Source organism: Haemaphysalis longicornis, unplaced genomic scaffold, assembly GCF_048455015.1.
Source record: "Haemaphysalis longicornis isolate Haplotype H1 unplaced genomic scaffold, Haemaphysalis longicornis Haplotype H1 scaffold_9, whole genome shotgun sequence".
Lineage (NCBI taxonomy): Eukaryota > Metazoa > Arthropoda > Arachnida > Ixodida > Ixodidae > Haemaphysalis > Haemaphysalis longicornis.
The window spans coordinates 40,158,396-40,179,319 of NW_027526460.1; the positions used below are offsets into that span (position 1 = coordinate 40,158,396).

General features: G+C 45.8%; 4 protein-coding genes across 10 annotated transcripts in view; 3 read left to right on the forward strand and 1 right to left on the reverse strand.

Annotated features, from left to right (window-relative positions):
- The window catches only part of LOC144152608 (uncharacterized), a 96,543-nt gene extending 91,464 nt beyond the window's left edge, over positions 1-5,079 (forward strand). For 6 of the 7 annotated variants that reach the window (XM_077683940.1, XM_077683938.1, XM_077683939.1 and 3 more), the window contains 3 exons: positions 291-1,805; positions 3,564-3,729; positions 4,921-5,079. In XM_077683940.1, coding sequence (XP_077540066.1) covers positions 291-1,805; positions 3,564-3,705 — 1,657 coding nt within the window. In that variant the 3' untranslated portion in view covers positions 3,706-3,729; positions 4,921-5,079. Of the gene's footprint in view, positions 1-290; positions 1,806-3,563; positions 3,734-4,920 lie in introns of all 7 variants that reach the window. The other variant, XM_077683935.1, reaches the window with a different exon arrangement.
- A 904-nt stretch (positions 5,080-5,983) lies between these two features.
- On the reverse strand, positions 5,984-12,146 carry LOC144152788 (PI-PLC X domain-containing protein 3). Its single transcript, XM_077684250.1, has 2 exons — positions 11,843-12,146; positions 5,984-11,296 (listed from the first exon to the last, which is right to left on the reverse strand). Exons 1-2 carry the CDS (start codon positions 12,129-12,131, stop codon positions 10,395-10,397), a joined length of 1,191 nt encoding a protein of 396 aa, XP_077540376.1. The 5' UTR covers positions 12,132-12,146; the 3' UTR covers positions 5,984-10,394.
- Positions 12,147-12,184: 38 nt separating this feature from the next.
- LOC144152789 (mitochondrial inner membrane protease ATP23 homolog) lies at positions 12,185-17,969 on the forward strand. Its single transcript, XM_077684251.1, has 5 exons — positions 12,185-12,516; positions 12,967-13,012; positions 13,349-13,565; positions 17,091-17,180; positions 17,646-17,969. The coding sequence occupies exons 1-5, from the start codon at positions 12,309-12,311 to the stop codon at positions 17,841-17,843; spliced, it is 759 nt and encodes a 252-aa protein (XP_077540377.1). The 5' UTR covers positions 12,185-12,308; the 3' UTR covers positions 17,844-17,969.
- A 2,277-nt stretch (positions 17,970-20,246) lies between these two features.
- Positions 20,247-20,924, forward strand: part of LOC144152607 (nucleolar pre-ribosomal-associated protein 1) — an 84,042-nt gene continuing 83,364 nt past the window's right edge. Inside the window, exon 1 of the mRNA XM_077683933.1 lies at positions 20,247-20,608. Coding sequence (XP_077540059.1) covers positions 20,401-20,608 — 208 coding nt within the window. The 5' untranslated portion in view covers positions 20,247-20,400. The remainder of the gene's footprint in view (positions 20,609-20,924) is intronic.

Consider the following 20,924-nt stretch of genomic DNA (forward strand, 5'->3'; position numbering starts at 1 on the left):
CCTTTCATCCTTTTCACCCCCTCCCCCTCCCTCCTTTTCTTGCGCTGTAAAAGTCGGTGTGCTGGGCCTTTCGGTATGAGCCTTTGGCCTTTCCAGCACACCCCAGCCCTCCTGGGTTGAAATAAAGTATTGTTATTGTTATTGTTGTTATTGAAGGTGGGATCTGTGTTTGGGCCCCATACAAGGAGTGCAATGACCAATAAAACTGCAGCCATTTCAAACCATAAATATTGAGACTAATAGATTCTCTTTTCAAAAGGTTTCAATGTGCCCCCGTCCTTTCGATGCAGGTTCGAGTCTTGCGTCAATGTCGAGGGCAGCAACCTGTACAGTGTGCCGACGCAACGGACCAGCCAGGCATTTGACAGCCAGGACGACATTGTGACCAGCAGCCCCACCGAGCCACAGGACTTGGGCCTGGTGTCGAGGCACAACAGCCTCGAGAGCAACCGACGGCACCACCGGCGTGCAGCCGGCACGTCGTCTCCACTCACCAAGCGAGACTCTGTGACACCACCCCAGCCCACTCACCAATCCTGGCACGGTCCTCCTTACTCACCGCCCGCCATGTGCACGCCCCCAATGGAAAGAGTCGAAAGCCACCCGCGGCTACCACCGCACGTGCAGCAGCAGCAGTACCACTCACCTTCCCCATCGCAGCAGCGTCGCGCCGTCACCAATTCCCTGTCCTACCCCGAAAGCTTTCCCCCACCACCAAGAAGCCCAGTCGCCAACATCGGCCACCACATCGGCAAGTCTCACTCGTATCACGAGAGCATGGTGAGGCACATCGACGACTGCGGCGTGCCCGTGTTCGTTCCCGTGGACAGCGACGGGAGGCTGCGCTACCAGGACTCTGTGCACCGACCGGTCGAGGTGCCCGTCCCAATCTTCCACAAGCCGCCCATGTCGCCGGCCCTCATTCAGCACCACCTGATTCACAGGAAGAAGCTCCAGGAAGCGAGCGACAACTTCCCAGTCAGGCCACTGTCCAGTTTGTCCGCCACCAACTACCCGACGCTTCCGCGCCTTCACGCGGACCCCTACCTCAGCCAGCCGACCAGCCCGACAGGCTATAACGCAGCTCACAACGCCGCCAAGTTGGAGACCCTGCAGGAAGGTCACGGCGGTCCTTACGGCAACCAGTGCCCGACCGTGACCCTAAGTGCCTCGAGGTCGTTCTCTTCAGTTACTCAGTCGCACAGTGCGGAGAGCCTAAAGCACCGGACCAAGGACTGGGTGGAAACGTCGCTGGACTCTCCGCTGCCGGCAAGAAAGCCACCCAAGCAGCAAGAACCGCCGCCCATGTCTCCCTCTCGCATCTCAGTGCTGTCATCGGGCAGTGAGGGCTTGCCTGAAACGACCCAGTGCTTCGCATCCATGCTGTCTCGCAGGGAAAGCTGTCGGGAGGGCCGAGCGGCGGTCTCCGAGAGTCCGCACTCGGAGAGAGACAAGATCTGCTCGCCGGTTCCCCACCAGCCGAACCAGAAGGCCATGCCTGCCGGTGTGGAGCTGAACATAGTGACCGTGGGGCATTTCCAGCCCTACTGGGAGGAGACCAAGCCGTACGAGATCTCGGACTTCTACAAGTACAGCACCAAGCACCGGAAGCCGTCCGGAAGCCAGGACTCGGTGAAGAGTGCGAACCAGTCGGGCAGCTCAAGCGGTCTGGTGTCTCCGCTGCAGACGTCTCCGCTCGCCGCCGACTGCGTGCTGCCCAGGGAACGAGACGACTCCTTGCCGCCTCACCCGGGACTTGCGGAACACATGAAGATGGTAGAAAGGAGTCCTCCGGATGGAATGGCGTAAGTACGGATCTACTTAGGCCAAGTGGTGACCCGGATCCCAACCATGAGGCAGATATAATTAGAAAGATAACAATGGGGTGGAGTGCATTCGGCAGGCATTCTCAGCTAATGAATGGCAGCCTACCACTGTCCATGAAGAAGAAAGTGTATGGCAGCTGCATCTTACCGGTACTCACCTAGGACAACTCAGCGAGCAATGGAACAGAAGATGATAGGTGTAACATTAAGGGAGAAGAAGAGAGCGGAGTTGGTCAGGAAACAAATGCGTGTTAGGGTCATATTAGAAGAAATTAAGAAGAAATGGGTGTGGGCAGGGCATGTAATGCGAAGGCGAGATAGCCGTCGGTCATTATTAACCCTTTGAGGGTCGAATTTTTTCGCCAAATGCGACCCCCCAGGGTCAATTTTTGTTATTGCTGATTTAAATTCTTTGAATGAATCTATTTCGAGAAAAAATTATTGTAATTTTTTTAGGATGACCATAAAGTGTCAAAAAAAAAGTGTTTGTGTTGTTACATACATGTGGTTTATTCATGAGTAACACAAGAAAAATTCTAAATAAAAACGAGAGAGTAACAAGCCGGTACCTTTTGAGTGAATCAAAATCAGATAGACATCAGTTTCGCGGGTGCAAAAAGCGGGAAGTGCCCGGAGGACAATACCGAAACCAGCCGCTGCGCACGGGCGCGCTGCCGGATGCACGAGCGAGAGACGGTGCACCGCTCCTATAAAATACAAAAAAGAAAAACGAAAAAAGAGCCTCATCAGTTTTCCAGGCACCCTTGGTCTGTGGCAGGCACAAGAAGCGAGAGGCGCCCGGGCGCCCGGTGGGCAATACCCAGCGCGCCCCCTCGTTACCGGATGCGCAAGCGATAGCTGGCGGGCCGCTGAAGTAAATCATAAAAAAATAAAAAGAGCCATCGGTCCAAGAAAATAATTTGACGTATTTCCGCAGTGTAGCAGCAAATGCCAAGCAAGAGAAGTTTGGGAAAAAGGCGCACTTTTTAAGCATACAAGCGATGACGTACATGCACGTTATTGACCATTTTGAAGGTGTTTGCAGAGGACGTATATGTACGTCCGTGACCCTGAAAGGGTTAAGAGTAACAGAGTAGATCCCCGGAGAAGGCAAGCGTGGCAGGGGGCGGCAACAGGTTAGATGGGCAGATGAGATCAAGAAGCTTGCGGGGATAAATTGGTCGCAGTTAGCACAGCACTGGGATAATTGGAGATCTATGGGAGTGGCCTTTGCCCTGCAGCGGGCGTAGACAGGCTTATGATGATCACGGATCAGGCCCCCTGACTGCACACTGCAATCGGTTATTTGGCACCTGTCTCAATGTTTTGATTGGCTTACCTATGAGCTATGAAAAACAGAGGAAAGAGAAAAGAAGGCGTTCAGTGCATTTATAATGTTTTGATTGCAGCTTACAGTACAAAGGTCCGGGATGTTTTGTGTATTTGCAGTACAGATTTTATTACCACTGCTGCCATTTGAAAACAGATCCTTTCGTGATTCAGTCTGTGTATTTTTAAGCGCATTATGAATTCACCAATGTGCATTTTGCAGTGCTTGTGTTTGTCTTATCTGAAACTCGTCGCACGTTATGCACTCACCAACTGCATACTCTAGGAAAATTCTTGAGCATTGCATGCTGTAGTTCGGACTACCAGAGTGCTGGCATTGATCACTTCGTCACAGGTTGTCGCATTTGTTGGCACATAGGAGTGACGTGTCGCGTGCTTCTTGTGCAGCGCTGTTGAGGAGCCACACGCCGGCCGCAGTGCGGACAGCAGCTTGAACCTGGACAGATCGTCCGTGGCCGATGCTTTTCATGAAGAAATGATTGCTTGGTACGAAGATCAGGACTCCGGCAATAAAGCAACACTGGTGTGAACCAAGTGCACATACACAGTTCAGGCAAGTGAATGTAGCTAGGTAGCCTCTCATTTTCTTGCGGGTGTAACAATACACTTTGCTATTTTAGTACATATATTTTGTGCATTGCAAACGAGTAGTGCTTTATGAACTAGAGTGAAGATTTGGGCCAGTAGGAACAAGTTCTGCTTGCTGCATTGTTGAAACTTTGAACTTCACGAATGCTGAGGCAACATTTTGCAGTTATGTGTGGTGTTGCTGGGTTCCAGCGAGGTTCCGTGAATCAATGAATTTTGAGGCATTTGTACAAGCTTTTGTTGTTAGATGGTCAGCCAGCACCTGTCCTGCAATATATTGCCCTCTGTAAGGTTTGTGCAAAACAATGCTGTCCTTTACATCGGCACCAAATGTAACGTTACTGCAGAAATGTGAATGCGAACAGCCAATTTCGATATTTCACTCGGTAAAATTTTGAGTACGGTCACGCACTGTGCTTTGATGACACTCGTGCTCAAGAACCCGCTTAATGCTGTATACAGCCCGTTATAATTTTTTCTGTCAATCCGACGTTGACAATTGTGATGAGCATTTCTTGTGAAGAATAGCTTGAATTTCTGATTGACAGCTCCAACTGTAAGATGATGCCTTTTTGAATTGAAATGTGATTACTCAATTATTGTATATAAAAACACCACTGTTCTATTTGCATACATGAATTTTTGAATTCTGTGTCGTGTTAGTACCATGTTTTCACTTCTGTTGTGCCTGCTGTACTTGACACCAAGGCTGTCTAGCAGTGCCTCACCATTTAGTCATCTCAATCCTCAATTAGGCGTGTGAAGAATGCATGAGTAAGGGTAAAGTTTTTCTTGAGAAGATTTCCCCAGTTTATTTGTTCTGCATAAAGGGAACAACATTGTTTGTCAAAAACAAATGTCTGTGGTATATAAAGCCTTTGAGAGGAAGTTTTTTCAACTTAACCATCACTGGAGTCGGAATTTATAACAGCTTTAATTGCCATTGATGCTATAATTCATAAGTAAAGGGAGCTCTAGTACATTCACAACCTCCTGCACTTTTAACATGAACTATGTACTTCATCACTATGCATTACATCTTTGCATTTGAAGACCTTAAATTACACCAGCGGACTTGAAGGTGCAGTGAAATTTATGTAAACTTGACCGTTGGAGCATGTTGCCAATTTCCTCTTCTTTTTCTTTTTCCTCGCAGGTACTGCAAATCAACAAAATGTTCGCGTTTACATAGCAGGAACTCGCAAGTGAGAGTGTTTTATAGAAATTTGTGTAGATAATTGTTGTTTTATGTATTTTTTTAATATTTATTGCAGCATCATCATTTTATACAAATAAATTTTATATTCTTTGTAAATGGTCTCGTTCTTCTTCCTTTTTGCACTGTGGCACATAAAAGAGGCGAACTGCATGAAAAATTTTCAGCAACAAACAAAGCGATATCTCATTTCTAAAGAATGCACTGATAAAAATGTGTCCTCAAAAAAATTTTATGGCTTTATCTGTAAATGTTTTTTTTGGGGGGGGTGGGGGAGCGTAACTGCTTCGAGTGTGCACTGTGCTTTGTTGGTAATATAAATCAAATAATGGTTTGCTACCTGATTCTGTTGTAGCAATAGCATGCGGACCCACACACTTGTGTTGAATTCTGGTCTGATACCTTTCTGTGGGATTATCGGATTGTGAAATAGTCACGTGATCTTAACTTTGTGTCTCGCTTTTATGATACAGTAAAATCTAGTTAGAGTGCTCTTAGTGGAATCAAGCACGTGCAAAACAACCATACAACCCGTGTCAGGGATTCGGGGCTGTCAGAATTAAAGCTGTCACCAAAGTTAGCTTTGCAAAAGCTCTGCGATTCTGAATGCTATCTGGATGGATTTGAATTACTGCGCTTTACACTCATTAGCAATGAAATTCATCCAAGTAGCTGTGTTCATATTTGCTCATTTTGTGTGTTTCAAAAGGAAATTGCAGAAGACTATTGCAGTTAGTCTTTATTTATTTTACAATAGTGACCCAGGGTCCAAATATTTTTAAAGATTTTTAGTTGGTTCGATCGCATTACAAAATTAACGAAACCAGCTGCATGAAAAACGTTGCCTTGCAAACAAGTACTATAGTCATTATCTGCACATATCCAAACTCAAGTCCCACCGCTTATTTATACTAGCATTGTTCGTTGGATACCTGTAATTCAGGCAAAGCCTTGCAGCAATGCTGTGCTTGTAGTGTATTGATAAAACACACCACAGAAGACATTTTCACTTAATTCACTTTTATTTGCCATCGCTGCGGAATATAGCTCGCACACAAGACAAATAATAAATGAGATCTCTACATAAATACCACCGAGATTTTGTGTTGTGGGACAGGACAAAATACTGATTGTATGTCACAACAAAAAATGAACTGCTTTACATTGAGGTGATGGAAGCAATAACACATTATTCTCAGAAGTATTCACTTGCATTTTTTACTGAAAGAAAAATGTGAAGACACTGCAAGTCGGTGGAGTCTTACGAACTGGAACACAATAAAAATAAACTGGGAAACATTTACTCCTATCTGCTATTTTTTAATGTTCTCTGGCGTATTTTTATTAAGCTTAAAATTTATCACTTTGCATTGTTCTCGACATATTTGCACCTTTGCGGACGTTTGCACTTGATCATACTGCAGCCATTTATAGTAAATACAAGAAAGCGGCTTCGCGTCATCAACGGCTTTACATAGGGTGCTTTGTTTTTAGTATACATATAGATGGCATTGTGAGCCGTTTAAAGCAGCAGTGATTTGGTGGGCACTGTCTTCTGCCTGGACAGCTCTCGTAACAAGTGGCATCAGTGCGCCCTTGATGCACAGGCAGCATATCACATCTACTCGTCTACATTAACCTTAAACATTCATGCACGGGACACAACAAAGGAATGGCATTTGTGCTCGAGGCATTTACAGGATTTTGACATACTGGCCATTTACGGCAAAGGTGTGCAGTATAAACTGGTAATAGCAATATGTCCTCCTCTGGTTAGACATCTCCACTAAATGCATGCTCTGTAAATGCACCTCATTTCGCTATGCACAAAGCACGGGTAGCATTGGCTCGCATTTGGGCTTAAAGCGTGTACCACTCTCTTTCTTCAACACCAGGCATTGGGGAAGGAGGGGGAGGGAGAGAGAGAAATCTTGGGTCAAAACGGAGTGCGAGAGCTGGTGCTAAAAAGCAAGCTTTCCAGTATCAACTACAAGCATCTCAAAACACACATTACTCTTGGATAATGTGCACAGCCACAGGTGTTTTTCAAAGGAGAGGTGTTCCCTCTGGATATGAAGCAGAGTTTAAAGGAGCACTGACACCAATTTTCGGCGTTAATATTATTGCACAGTTCGCTTCCCTCACTCAACAGAATACCCTGGCTGAAATATGAGCAGCCTGCGACGCGAAGAACATAGTTCAATTGGATCTTATTTATTGTGCCGACGGAGCAGCGTGCGGAGCGGCACTCGGCAAATGGACATCAGCATGACATCACTCCAGGAGAGGAAAAAGAAGTGACGCGACAGCACTCGTCAAAAACTCGTGACGTCACTTCACGCGCGCAGCCCCACGAGCAGCGAGCGGGCGCCGGTGACGTCCGCACAAAGCGGTGAGGTCAGGCAGGGAGTCTGTCATATGCGCCGTTCGGGATGAAAGCGCGGGAATTTGAAACAAACTATTTTCAGGCCGTTCAATGTAATGAACTATCGCGCGCTGAAGTATTTGAAGTGCTGTTTCAGGTTGGCCAAACCATTAAGCATTGATAAAAGCAATAAAAGTGTAACATAAAATTTTCGTGTCAGTGCTCCTTTAAGATACTTCGCCTTCACTATTAGTAATATCAATGTGGAGACTTTCTTTTTGTATAAATACCATGACTGGTACGATTTCTTTGTTTTTCATTTCGTCTACTTTTAAGACAATGGTTTGATCTTCTTCCTTTCTGGATATTCCAGGTATGGTTTGTCTCCGCTTGAAAAAATTTCTGCTGCAACTTAGTGTTCTACATTTCTTCGTGTTAGCATACTCAAGGCCTCAAGGTGTTGTTTGGACGAGCATATTTGCTCATTAATCTTGATGGATGAGGAAACAAAGTGGGTATATCCAACTGTGCTGAAACGAAACACTTAAAAAATGCACATGTGCCAAAATAGCCTCTAGAAACCGGAAATGCGTTTCAGAAGCTAAGAGAAATTGAATTTCTTATTTTTGCCTCTGTTCAGAAAAGCCACTCCAATGAAACTGCATTAAACCCAAAAGGGGAGCTTTGCTGCATGACAGTAGCACTTGCATGTTGTTTCAGACACATAAGGGCTGGTGCTTTCTTTGAATTTTTTGCTACGTTATCTCTTGTCGTCACAGCTAGTCCGACAAGCAAGCAACTTATCTCGTTTCCAGCTTACTGCTGAAATCGGGTGCCTTCCAGGGCCTACGTCTGTCATCTCAAAAGCTGTTTGCAGCATGAAAAGCATCATTCGTTGTGTTGCTGGTTACTGAGACAAAAAAAATGAGGATAATCAGCCTTAACCGGAGATGCTTGGTCCAAAACTGCAGAAACACTAGCTCACTTGCTCAGCTAGTAGTTTTACGAGCTGGGACTAGAAGGCACGTCGCAAACATTACGCAGATAGGTCGTTAGTTCAGTGCAAAGCACGAATTGTGATCTCGAACAGGGCAAAACTTGATTTTTCGTTTTTCTTTGCTGAAATGATGGCTAAGTAGGGATGGCACAAAGCGTCTTTGCTTCCCATCTCTTATTTAACACACGAGTGTATCGCCATTTCTTTCAGTGTTTGATAGTGGTTGCAGAACCGGAACGTATGGTCACAAAAGCAGTACAAAAACAGCTCTGCTTGCACTGCACTCTAGATCTCCGCAGTGGCTTTTGGACATGTACACAGCACACCAGACAGGCTGGCAAGATGAATGACGAAGCTGCGAAAAATAATTTGACCTGGAGCAATTGAAATGTATCACGTTGGGTGCCACATCTTTAGCTATTGCAAAAAAAAAAAAAAAAAAAAAAGGTGGTGAGGAATTACAAGAACATAATCTAATATGAATAATCTGAGAGCGCTAGAAATAAAGCACCAAATATGACAGAACTGAGTGCATAAATAGCCACTGCCTGCTGTACACGCAATGTTTGAGATAGAGGATGTGAAGAATGTTGGCACTTTTGATTAGTGGCATTCATTTGGTTTTTGTGCACCAATAAAAGAACATAATGTAACGCGAATAACCTGAAAGCACTAAAAATAGAGCACCAAGCATATGATGGAATTGCGTGTATAAATAGCACGGCCTGTCGTACACTCCCTACAACATTTGAGACAAGGGAAATAAAGTGTTCGAACACAACTCGGACAGCTAGTTTTCAAGCAGATAAGCACCAGGATTAGTAAACTTCTCACAGGTATTACAATTGCACCTTCCTCAAAGGAACGAAAAGCACCATTCAACAGAGCTTGCTGTTGGTTTTTGTCATGCCTTGCAGCCTTGCATTAATATATGTACTAATACTTGTTATGTATTTGAAGAGCAAGAAGTCGAGAGGCTGAGTCCACCCCTACCCAGTTTTAAGTGGAGGAGCATGAAGTCAAGAACAAAATACACTAGTCAGTGCCCTGACATCTGAAGCAAAATCACTGGTTTCACGCCAAACAAAATCCAGCTCGCCAATGAGGATGGCAAACTATTGGCTGCAGACTAATGTAAAAAGTGTTTAAACTACGTCTGGTACAATTAGCTCATTTCGCTTGAAAAAAATAAGTTGTTTAATGCCCAAGTACAAAACTGTCCGAAGTGGAGGAAACTTCAGGGCAGGTTGGCCCGGCAACACTTCTCTCCATGCATTTTCAAGAGAGTGCCAAGTACCTAAGGACTGCGCACTTGCCTTATGTACAATTCATCAACAGGTAGTGGGTGTACAGCCCAAATAATTTTAAACGACGTTTTCGCGAGGAACCTGCAAACCCGCGCAACAACACTGCCTTTTGGCGGGCTTGCATATAACGACAACATGACAACATTCAGAGCTTCCCCCCTCGTCTTGATATAAAATGGGAACAGTTCTGCTCGCTGATAAGAGCTCTTGTGGATTGCATCCTTGGAAGGGAAGAGTTGATAAAGAGCGGTGTCATTATTGCAACGAGGGCAGGCATCAACAACTTGCGTTCGAACATTGCAAAAACTGTCCGAAACCGACATCGGTGCTGAGCAAGCGTTAGATGTGCAAGACTTTTTTTGGGTGCAATATACATTACACTTCTTCACTGAAGCACCAGGCACATGAAGCATGCAGCAGCTGTTAAGAGCAGACACGTGATCGCTCAGTTTGCAATAAACTTGCATCGCTGCTGGGATTGTATGGCTCGCGATGCAAATGTTTCGTCTTGCGAATGTTCGGGCATTAGAAGGTTTGCCCTATAATTGAATTAAATTTGGAAGGCCACAACAGATAGTTTAGAGATGCTGAAAACAGGATTTTGGAGTCGTCTCTGCTCTCAACGTACTGCTGTGCCCGATTCCACACGGGACCTTTCGCTGGAGCAGCGCAGTAGAGCCGTTTCTCATATCATGCACAAACAGCAGAGTACCTTGAAAGGCAGCGGTCAGCATGCAGCTTTGCATCACACCATCTCCTCACCCAGGCTCTCAGACACGTTCTCTAAGAGCAGCTTGTGGTTCATTTCCACCACCATTTTCGGGATCCGGTGCTCGTTCATCTCCACAAAGTCACACATGACGACGTTGCAAGTGTGGGCCCCACTGCCCGGTGTTTGGTTGGAAAGCCAGCTCTCCAGAGCCGCGTTGATCTTGGGAGCGATGTACACCCTGAGGCTGTTGCAGATGTGCATGGTGACCGTCGAAGCTTGAGGGGTGCCCACTCCCTGAAGCACGAAGAATTTTTTTGGGTCACGCCCCTGTTGCAAAGTTCGGTTCCAGAACGTAACCAAACGTGTTGCGTCGTCGTCGTCTGGCCAGGGGTTCGGTATGTAGCTGGTGGGCCAGAGGTACGGATGGTACTTGGCCAACTTTTCGTGCGCGTAGAATGTGATCATCTGGTAGCCACGCCGCCACAGTGAGGCCAGGGTTATGTTGCCTATGTCGGTGGTAAACTGGCACATGAGCGGTCCGAACGCACTTGTCAACTTGTTCAGCAGGCGGTTGTGGTGAGTGTCCGTCATGTTGTAGAAGTGCTGGAAGTGCAGAAGTATCACTTCATTGCGATGGCTCTCCAAGAACTCCTTGACCTCGACGAGAAAGTTGTCGACCACGGCTCCAAAGAGACCGTGTATGAGGTACAGGTTTTCGTCGTTTGGGTCGTTTCTCACAGCAACTCGAAGGTCAAAGTAGCGAATGCCGGATCGCAGCTGTTCTTTCGTGGTTATGTTTTGCGTCACCGACCAGCTGTACAGAATCTGCTTTCCAATGGGGCCGAGTAGTTTCACCAGTGTGTTGCCGTAGTACTCGTTATCGGGTGCGATTTCCGCTTGCGGGGATATGGTATAGCTGCAGCTGTCATGGGATCCTAAAGAACAAAACATACCGCCACGTATATATCACTGAAAAATTAGACACGCAACGTATAAACTTTTTATCGCCGTTTTAGAACCCCGCATGTTGCGTCGGTTGCAGCCCCTCATTCTTCACGAATGCTGCACCGCTTAACACACTCGACATGCGGGGAAGTCTCCTTACGCTCAGCATTTGCGAAACCGTTGTGCTCTTGCATTATAGCGGTATCTGTCCATCGCCAAAATCCATTACGCGTCTGGATGATTAATAAGTTCCACTCTGAGCTTTGATGACCGCAAGCCACGCCCGGAAAGTCGCCCGCTACCTGTTCATCTCGTACGCTTGAAGGGTGCAGTCGTGCCTAATGGGAGGGGCAGACTCAAATCAATAATAAGTTAGGCAGAATACAACAAAACTCAATTTCTACTTAATGACGAGCTCATGAACTATCAATTACGAGCGGCATCATAACTAACCGCGAATTTTATTAGGGGCTACCAGCAGTAACAACTTGCGATCGCTTTTCTGAGTGCGCTGGGGGCGCGAAGCTTGCGTTTACCTGGAATAGCTAGGTGGTTTATTGGTACATTGTGTAGTTCCTCGGGCAGGTTGCCCATCCAGCTCTCCAGCTCGGACGACGCGTTCACGTCTGTTACCGCTGCCATGTCCACTGCGTACTCGGGATCACGCACGTCCGAAGGCTCGGAGAGCACGCAGGCGGCATCCAGCTGATGCTCGGTACTAGTTGCGTAAAGGCACCACACCCAAATAATCTGGACATCAGAATGCAAGTACTTGTATAGTACAAAATTTTGACACTTCAGAAAGAAGCGAGATATTAGAGACATTAATTAATTAGTAATTTTTGTTTTTCTGTGATGAAAATTTAAAGAGGGCGCTCAGAGCACTCGGAGCACATTCATGATGGCGGCGTCCACGCAAAATTGATAGCGCATGCATGGCTAGCGGGTCCACAGCAAATCCTTGAAGAAAAGCAGGCTTTTGTATTTCAGTGAAAGTAAGCCATGCCTGCGGCCGAAGAAGCTGCGGCTGACTCGCCAAGCACGAAAACCGACGCCGTGCCCGAGAAAGACTACGGGTTTAAGAACTACCCGGAGAGGCGAGGTGGAAAGAAGTCTGAGAGTTGGTTTCGAGTTGCAGTGCTGGGTGAAGGGCGAGCAAGCTTTGACAACATCCGCTGCGAGAAAAACGTCGTGAAATGCATCAAAGAGAGTAAGAAGCACTTACGGGTGTAATGATATTAAAACATACCTTGTAGAAAACCATAATTTGCTGAGGGGGTTGGTTGCGTGTGGGGCAGCGGCAGTACCTATGCTTGCATTGAACTTTGATGTAAATGTAACCCGATATTTCTGCGATCCAATACGTGACATGTACAGAGCGTTCCTGCACCTCTTCTTTTGTGTTGGACGTGGCCCGTGTGTGCATGACTAATGCGCGGTGAGCTGTACAAAGTGTAGCAGCTTCGAAAAAGGAAGTTCGTTGAGGAGCTGTTTTCAAATTATTTTTCACGTTGCACGTTTGTTGTAGATCGTTGTCGACACTGTTCTACTAAGTGGTCGTGTCAATTGACATCTGTGTTGATGCTATGCCACTTTGTCGTTCACCGAAACGTCGCGCACTTATTTGTTACACCGCTGTTTACCTTGCTCTGTTCTGCAGGTCCTCTGGTGAAACTGATGATAAGTGCATTGAAAAGTGCTGGCTGGTAAGTGTTTGTAAATCTTCCTGGAGTAGACTGTAGCAGATTTTAATGTCTTTTACGGAATCGGTATGTGTGTGCATGTCTTTGCATTGAACCAACTACATGTTTCTTTGTGAAATGTCACACAGGCCGCTTCATAATGATGGAGTGATCACTATCAGAATTTGCCATGTAAAGAAACGGCTGAATAATTTCAACAGCAGTCGGCTTATTGACCATTAAATTCTCGATGTTACGGATGCTGTGTATAAGATGTAATTTATGGAGTTTTTTACAGCAGTGACATTGCGTGTTCAGTAGTGGTTCCTCATACTTTTGTGTTATTTTATTTTCATTCAGTGACATAGACATCCGGCGAAACATCTGCTGCGAGCCGTGTGAAAACCCCGTGACGGGCGGCTTTGATTCCGAGTACAACCAGGTGGTAGTTTGCCAGAACAACGCCAGGTCCAGAGGAGTGGTCCAGGGTGTTCTAGCCCATGAGCTGATGCACATGTTCGACTACTGTCGGGCCAACATGGACTTCAAGAACATGGACCACCTTGCCTGCACGGAGGTGGGCCCTCGTCTTCCGAAGCGTGATCTGATCTCCATGAGACAGGAAAGGCAATGGCAGACTTCGTGAAGCTTAGCCAAGGCAGCCTTAGCTGTGCCAGAGTTTATTGTTTCAATAGGCTGTTGGAGGAGCAGTTACTCGACAGCCCATTCCAATTTTTGTTATAATTTTCTTTGGTTTTCTGTTGATTTGAAGCCATATATGAGTGTAGTAAAATGTAATATCACAGAAATAAAAAGTACATTAACAGCTGGGTGCAAAATTTTCATTACAAAGAGGTATATTCGTCGGCCTTTTTTTTTGGCCTTCTGAAAACTTTTGAAACCAATGTGAATTGATTGTCTGCTGTCACAATTCAGCACGCCGCTATTTTGTTCGTGCATACTGCAAGCTTCCTGCAGTGCTCCTGTGCTTTGTAGCAGAGGGTACCTCTTAATGTGCACCTGCCACACAGGGCCCGTTGGCGGTGACTCAAACCATTGCAGCTACAAGTGAATGTATCTTCATGTAGAGACATGCCCCAACGAAGTGGACGCCATAGCCGAGATGTTTTCTCCCCCCTCTTTCATAATCAACGAGCGCCGCTAGTGCCGGCTCTCACGAACTCGGGAAAGAGCGTTGTGTGTGTCTGTACTATTTTTGGGCTGTGTGCACGGAAGCACTGCGAATACTGCGCAGCTGTTGTGGCTTCTGTGTATAAAACTCGCCCTTTCAGTGGATAGTTCAGTTCGTTTTGCAGCAGTGAATCCATGCTGTCGCCCTGTCGAGTCACGTTGTAACCTTGCCCAAAAGGGTATTGTTTCTGTATCATCATCGCTGATCTCTCGCCATGCAGTAAACCAGTTGAGTTTGCTTTCGGCTTGTTGTCATCACCAAGGCACCAACTTTTGCTGGCCACTCTTCATCACACTACCACGCATGACAAAGGCGACAATGCCCGATTTGGGGACGCTTCCCAAATGCAACACTGCATTCTTCGCATGATATTTCTCGGCTCCATTTGGCAGGTGTTTGAATTACATTACATTTGGTGCTGTGACAAACGCTGTGACCTAGAAACCTTTGGCTGAGACTGTACATTCTTTTATTGGCAGCTGGAGTGCTTTGAAGCAAGTACCAAATGTGACATATTCCTTTAAGCTATTTTTATTTTGGCCTTTTTGGCAGTGTGACCAAGATTATTTAACTGGGTGACCTGTATAAATGTATCTATAACTGGGTCTATAGTAGCATAACTTGTGCAGGGAAGTGCGGACAGTTTTGTAGAAATGGAACGTGAACACGCAAAATGTTGTTTTTCTTTCCTTTTGTACTTGTCTGGGCTGTTTATCAGACTTTTGTAATGGATTGCTAATGCACCCAACAAGTTTATGTAGCCAAAAATGAGGAACTATGAAGAACCAGTGGTCGGTTATCAGATCCCTACTTTTTGCCTAGTACCATTTCTACATTATAAAAATGTTCACTTCCTTTTCTGATGGAGGCGAAAAGTGAAAACGCCCGTGTGTCAAGATTTCGATGCACATTAACGATCCCTAGCTGGTCAAAATTAATCCAGGGCTTTCCACTATGGCGTGCCTCATCACCAGTGTAGCTTCGGCGCGGTAAACCTTATAATCAAATCAGATCGAAATATTCACTTCAGAAGAGGCGGCTCTTGGTGGTGGTAGCATTCTTTTTTGCATATTTTACTTTGCTGGGAAAGCTGAGGTGGTGCTTACGGGGGCTTGTTTAAGCTTGTTCCAATGAAAAGTCTCCAATTAGAAAGCAAAATGTTTCAAGGAAGGCCCTTTAAGCTCTAAACTCCAGTGTGCCAACAAAAAATTTTGTGAAATTTTGTAGGTTAACAAATGCTCTTATTTGTAATACCGGTTTTAGACCGCTCGTGGCAACCTATCTACAGTCGAACACGGATATATCGAACACGGGTATATCGAATTATTGTCTATATCGAACTCATGAATTATCCCCTTGAAAATTCTGTGTAAAAGTATAGGAATTTGTACGTTTATATCGAACGGTATTTTTCCCGACATTGGGTATATCGAACACCGCACGAGCTGGAAGGTGCTCTTCGGCGGTCGCTGCACCCCCGATTTCCGCGGTCGCTTAGTGCCTTCGCCGAAACCTAACAGGGACAGAAGCCGGGGCGTCGGAGCGTCACGCTTGCCTTCTCATGGATAACTACTGGGCCAACTAAAGCACCTGCGAGCTTGACAACATCGAGCTCAAGTTTCTGCCTCCGAACACAACAGCCAGGCTGCAGCCGCTCGAGCTTCGTTTAAGGTTGGGTACAGGAGGCGACTCCTCGATAGGCTTTTGATGAACCTCCGCGTGGGCACCGGGCTTAAAGTTGACCAGCTTGGGGCCATACACATGATGACGGGTGCCTCGAACAGCGTAAAGCAGAGCGTGGCCAACTGCTTCCGGAAGGCAGGCTTCGTGACGGCCGAACATTCGGAAGCTTGCGAAGACGGCGACGACGACGAATAGGGCATGGTCGACAAGTTTCGCGAGCTGTCGTCCCTTTTCCCGGCTGCTGTTCCAGCCGGACTGTCTGCCGGCGACTTCGTGAACGCTGACAGCAATGTTTAGGCAATTGCGAACGTCGGTGACGAGGATATCGTAGCTGCGGTTGCGGTTGCGGTTGCAGGTTGCAGCTCGAGTGGCGAAGATCGTCCGTACGAGGATGCGTCTACACGATCGTACTCCGCCGGTGAACTGGCGGCTGCGTTCAGCTTGATTCGCCGTTGTTGCGGCGACATGGGAGGAACGGGGCTGTCACACCTGGATAGCCTCAAGAATATCGAGACCAGCGTCTTTAATTCCATGTACAGGACGAAGAAGCAGGCCAAGATCAGCGATTTCTTTTCACGCAAATAAAGCATCCTGTTGCGTCGTTAGTGCAGAATTAGTTGTCATTCTTCAATGCGCCGATCGGTAAGTGGTCGTCCGCCCCAGGGGAGCTCTCAGGGCCCATATTTTTTATATCGAATTTTTCATATATCGAACTATTTCGCGATCCCTTTGGAGTTCGATATATCCGTGTTCGACTGTATACCTTAGCGGCCAATTATCACTATTTTGAGGGTGTTTTTTTCCTGATAGAAGCTCAGATACCACAACTAACATGAGTGGATGCAAGAAATCTGGTTTAGTTAGTTCTTTTCTTTTTAATATAAGGTAATATTCAGAGCTGTTTGCTAAGTAAATTTATTTTAGTACTCCGAATGTATTTTTGTCCTATTTTTAAAGACAAAACCATTATACCAAATGAGTTCACCCCGAAAGCAAATTTTCTTCCACATGCATATCATTAGGAGAAAGGTCGATAAACTCCACGGTAATCAAAGCAGAGAAACTGTCACTCACTATTTTTGGGCTGTTATTGTCCCTTTTGTACTTTATACATTATGTCATTGAAGGTGTTCTTGATATTTATTTTCACTGTGTTTCATGTCATGAACTTGTGTGTGCGATTTCTAGTTGTAACTGTGGCTTGGATGTTTCTCATTTATGTGGTAGGTGCGAGCTGCAAACCTGTTTCACTGCTCCTTTATGAGTGCCTTAACACAAGGTTCGGCCAGCCCCTTCAAGATTGCCAAGTCACACGCTGTAAGTTTAATCTTGCACTCACCTACATAGATGGTTAGTAAGGCACAGTGAATTAGTGCAATGACTGGACCCTGACCCCAACAAATTTTACTCGCCATGCTTGCTCAGTGAAAAAAAGGATAAGCTTTATTGTTGTTTCTGTCTCTTCTTTTTTTTTTTCCATTACTGAATTTTCACGTGCGAAGCATGTGTAGGGTAGGCTCTCAATTCCATTGTAAATTTTATACCACTTTTTTATGCCACGTCCCATGAGTACTCAAAGGTCTTGATGCTGTGTCAGTAGCCTGCTGTACACTGTAAGTATCCTGTTGAGTGTTGTCTGTATCAATGAAATGTTGTGCCCCACCATTTTTTACCTTTTTCAGTGATGTAAGTAGTGCTGTGGTAAAGTGTCTTGTTTGATTTCCTTTTTACGTTTAGTAGGGATACTTACGGTGCTGGTGCTTTTTTTTTTTTTTTTTTCAGGAATGTGTCAAGCAAAAAGCAGTCAACTCTGTTGTGGTGGCTAGGGGCGTCTCAGAAAAAGAGGCGAGAGATGCAGTTGATCGAGTCTTTGACAAGTGCTACAATGACCTCGAGCCTGTGGGGAGACGGATACGCAGGAATTCGCCACATATGCAGTGGGCATACCGAGAAAGATACCACTATGGTTATGACGAATAAATGATAGTGTTCGTAGTGAAAATTCTCTACCTGTAATAAAAAATTCTTTAGGGTGATATAGGATTGCCTGCGACAATTTTGCAGCAATTTGTTCGATTTGTTGAATAAAGCAGTTTTTGTTACACGTTTCGGTGTCCTGTTTTTGTTTTGGTAATTACTGTCACTAAAGGCCTTCTCATTGGGCTTACAACATAGCAGCATAACTGGAATCAGCTATTTAATTGGCTCCTTTCTTCTGTGTGACGGGGTTGTGGGGTAGCTTGCTCACAATTTTGTGAACGCATTAATCTGAATACCAGCTGTTCCGAGGCTCTGCCACCTTACGCTAGTTGTGTTACATTAACCAATGCCTGGGCTGGCTTTGGGAGTGCATTCGTATGGTGAGGTTGAACCCAATGAAATAGTTGCTGGTTGGCTTTCTGCCATCGACGTGCTGCAGTAAACTAAGAGCTGATGAGCTGCTGACGAGTGGTACAATAGCAGACTCTCTAAGTCTGCCCGTAGCTGCAACGAAAAAGAAACGCAAGAAGTTGGCTCTGTATATGCTTGGTTCACTGCAAATGACGTTGCACAATGCTTTCTGTTCTGTAATTCACAGACTGTTCAAGAATTCAGATGGTTTGGGCGCATTGCCCTTGAGATAGCACTGCAACAAAAAATAACTGGTGGGAAACGCAAAACTAATGCCAAAAAATAGGACAATAGTGACGTCTTGTGCGTTTCTATTTTGATGTGCGAATAGGTAATTTTATTTTGTTAAAGATGAGTTGGTTCAGGGCGCTGTGTAGTATATAGAAATGAAGGAAAATGCTTCAATGTTCCTAGTTTATGGGACACTGATGCCCAGTGTGCTCATCCGCCCAAAGTGCGCGGTGAAGCTAGCAGCTGCTAGGAGCAGGACGTGGCATGCTAAAACATGAAAAGCAAAAGATGGGGTAATTCTACGGGCATTGAGAAATAGAGAAGGCAACGATCCATGGATTACTGTAACACAGTAATCCATATTCAATACTTCAGGCATTGAGGAAAGCATAGGGACAAAACTAATGCGAGGTGCAACAGCGCTTTTGTGTGTGTGTGTGGATTGCTCTTTCAATAGCATTCAAATTTTCCATAAGGGCTGCATCTCGTGGCCTATTTTTTTCTACACAACGATCAGCAACATTACGTGGTTGTTTATTTCACTAAGCGAAAACCAGGACTGTCGCCGATCCCGATGTTTGTAGTTCACACACACCAGAAAATTGAGCAGCCTGTCCTACAGAAGTGGAGGACAAGCGAACCGGTGAGATTCCAAGCTGCTCGTTCTATACCCTTCATGTCCCATTCATTGCCACACCATCGCCTCCCGGAAACTAATCAAAGGAGGTAATGGCCACCCCTGCTGCGTTGTGCCTTCGGCTGTGTCCATGTGATCGGTGGCTGGCCATGCACGTGCTTGGGACTTGACGCCCAGTACCATGTTTCAGATTTTCATTGGTCCTCCCCCAGCAAGCCAGTGGGGAGGTTTCATCTTTGAACTGAAACGGCATGGGAGTGGCTGTGTTGTGCTAATCCACTCCTTTGCTCTTTGTCTTTTTCTGTTTTCTTGCTCTCCGGGTTTCGGCTCGCTTGCACCTCCATTCTGCGCACGGATGCCATGACAAATCTCAGCCAAAGGCTCCCAGCTTATCTGCAAAATGCTGTATAAAGCATTCTACGTTATTGGACACTCTTGTCAGCCCCGCTGGAGACACCGAAAGCAGGCCCATTCATTCATATTTATTCGGCAGACTTTTACATTAGAAATTCCATACATGTTTTCTCTTCCAAAATTTACTTGCGTCTCCAACCATTTTTTCGCATGGTGGCCAGTGTGGCACCTCCATTTCCAGTGGTTCTACTTGGTTCTACAAGAACCCTAGAACTGCGCGCTACCACCGTCATTACCGCGAGCGGGTGTTCGGGGGCCCTGATAGCCAATCAGAGGCGAGTGCTCTTCTCCACCATTTAAACTCCTCGCCCAACCGCCAGCCAATCAGCGTTGAGGATTGCGCGCGCGGCGTGTTGAACTTTCCTTTGGCTTCCCCACAAATGTTATGAGAGTACTTTTATCAGCGCCATGCACCGATTGGATGAAAGGAAATAAAAAAAATATGGTTAGGCTAGGCTAGGTTTAGGCAGAGTCCCTTGAAGTACCCTGGTTTAGGCAAAGTTCCCAGTGTAAAACGTTGTGTTTAGGTTAGCATTAGAACAGTACGCGATTCTGCGGAACGACTTGCAAATAAACACTCGTATCTCTAGAACGGTTCACGATAAATATAGTGGAAGTTCCCAGTATTAACTCTATGGAAGTGCCTTTTAAATGGCTCTTTAGGCCGCACTTGGCAATTTTTACAAAACAATCTGGCAACAGGACCAGCCACGTGACAAAAACAAAATGGCAGCGCACATGCGTCATGATGTGTGAGCGCGCATGTGCATGTGCGTGGTTTGTTTAATCACTCTCAGCTAATGTCATTGCTCGTATGACAGTTGTTATCCGTATTTGGCATTGTGTAAAGTGAACTTTTTGCAAATGACTGCTCAACAAGCGAAGATGCCGAAGAAACGGAAGCGCAGTGAAGTGGAAGAGCGCAAAGACAGCGAGACGAAGGACGACGGTATTGACGCTGAGGAAACCGACGACGAATCACCAGAAAAAAAGCCGAAGACTGACACAGAAGAACCGTTCCTCATCGAAAAGTTCATAAATGTGCTCGACAAAGGAGGTGATCTCTTGGAAGGTAACCATTCCATTAATCACGAAGCTGTACAGGACGTGTGTTTTGATCCCACGTGGTGGTAATAGCTCCGATGTGTCTTTTTGCCTCTTATTCTGTGGTGAGGAAGAAAATGCCTGGCGTACTACGGTTCAATTGCTTTAATTTTCAGCGCCTACGGCAACCAAGTTCTACGCGTATCGTTGTTAAACTGTTGTATACTCGTCATTATTTGGAAGTAGCCCATCTATCAGCCGAAAAAAAGAAAAGCGCACATATCATCGTTTTGTTTGCACACACACGCGCACACACATGCACAAAAAGCATTGTGTAAGTGAAG

Bases quoted from the DNA above. Each gene is read 5' to 3' on its own strand.
- LOC144152789 (XM_077684251.1), top strand. From the start codon at position 12,309: ATGCCTGCGGCCGAAGAAGCTGCGGCTGACTCGCCAAGCACGAAAACC. The intron at 12,517-12,966 runs GTAAGAAGCACT...TCTGTTCTGCAG, and splicing joins CGTGAAATGCATCAAAGAGA to GTCCTCTGGTGAAACTGATG. The intron at 13,013-13,348 runs GTAAGTGTTTGT...ATTTTCATTCAG, and splicing joins GCATTGAAAAGTGCTGGCTG to TGACATAGACATCCGGCGAA.
- LOC144152788 (XM_077684250.1), bottom strand. From the start codon at position 12,131: ATGTCTCTAATATCTCGCTTCTTTCTGAAGTGTCAAAATTTTGTACTA. The intron at 11,297-11,842 runs GTAAACGCAAGC...TTTGTTCTTTAG, and splicing joins AAACCACCTAGCTATTCCAG to GATCCCATGACAGCTGCAGC.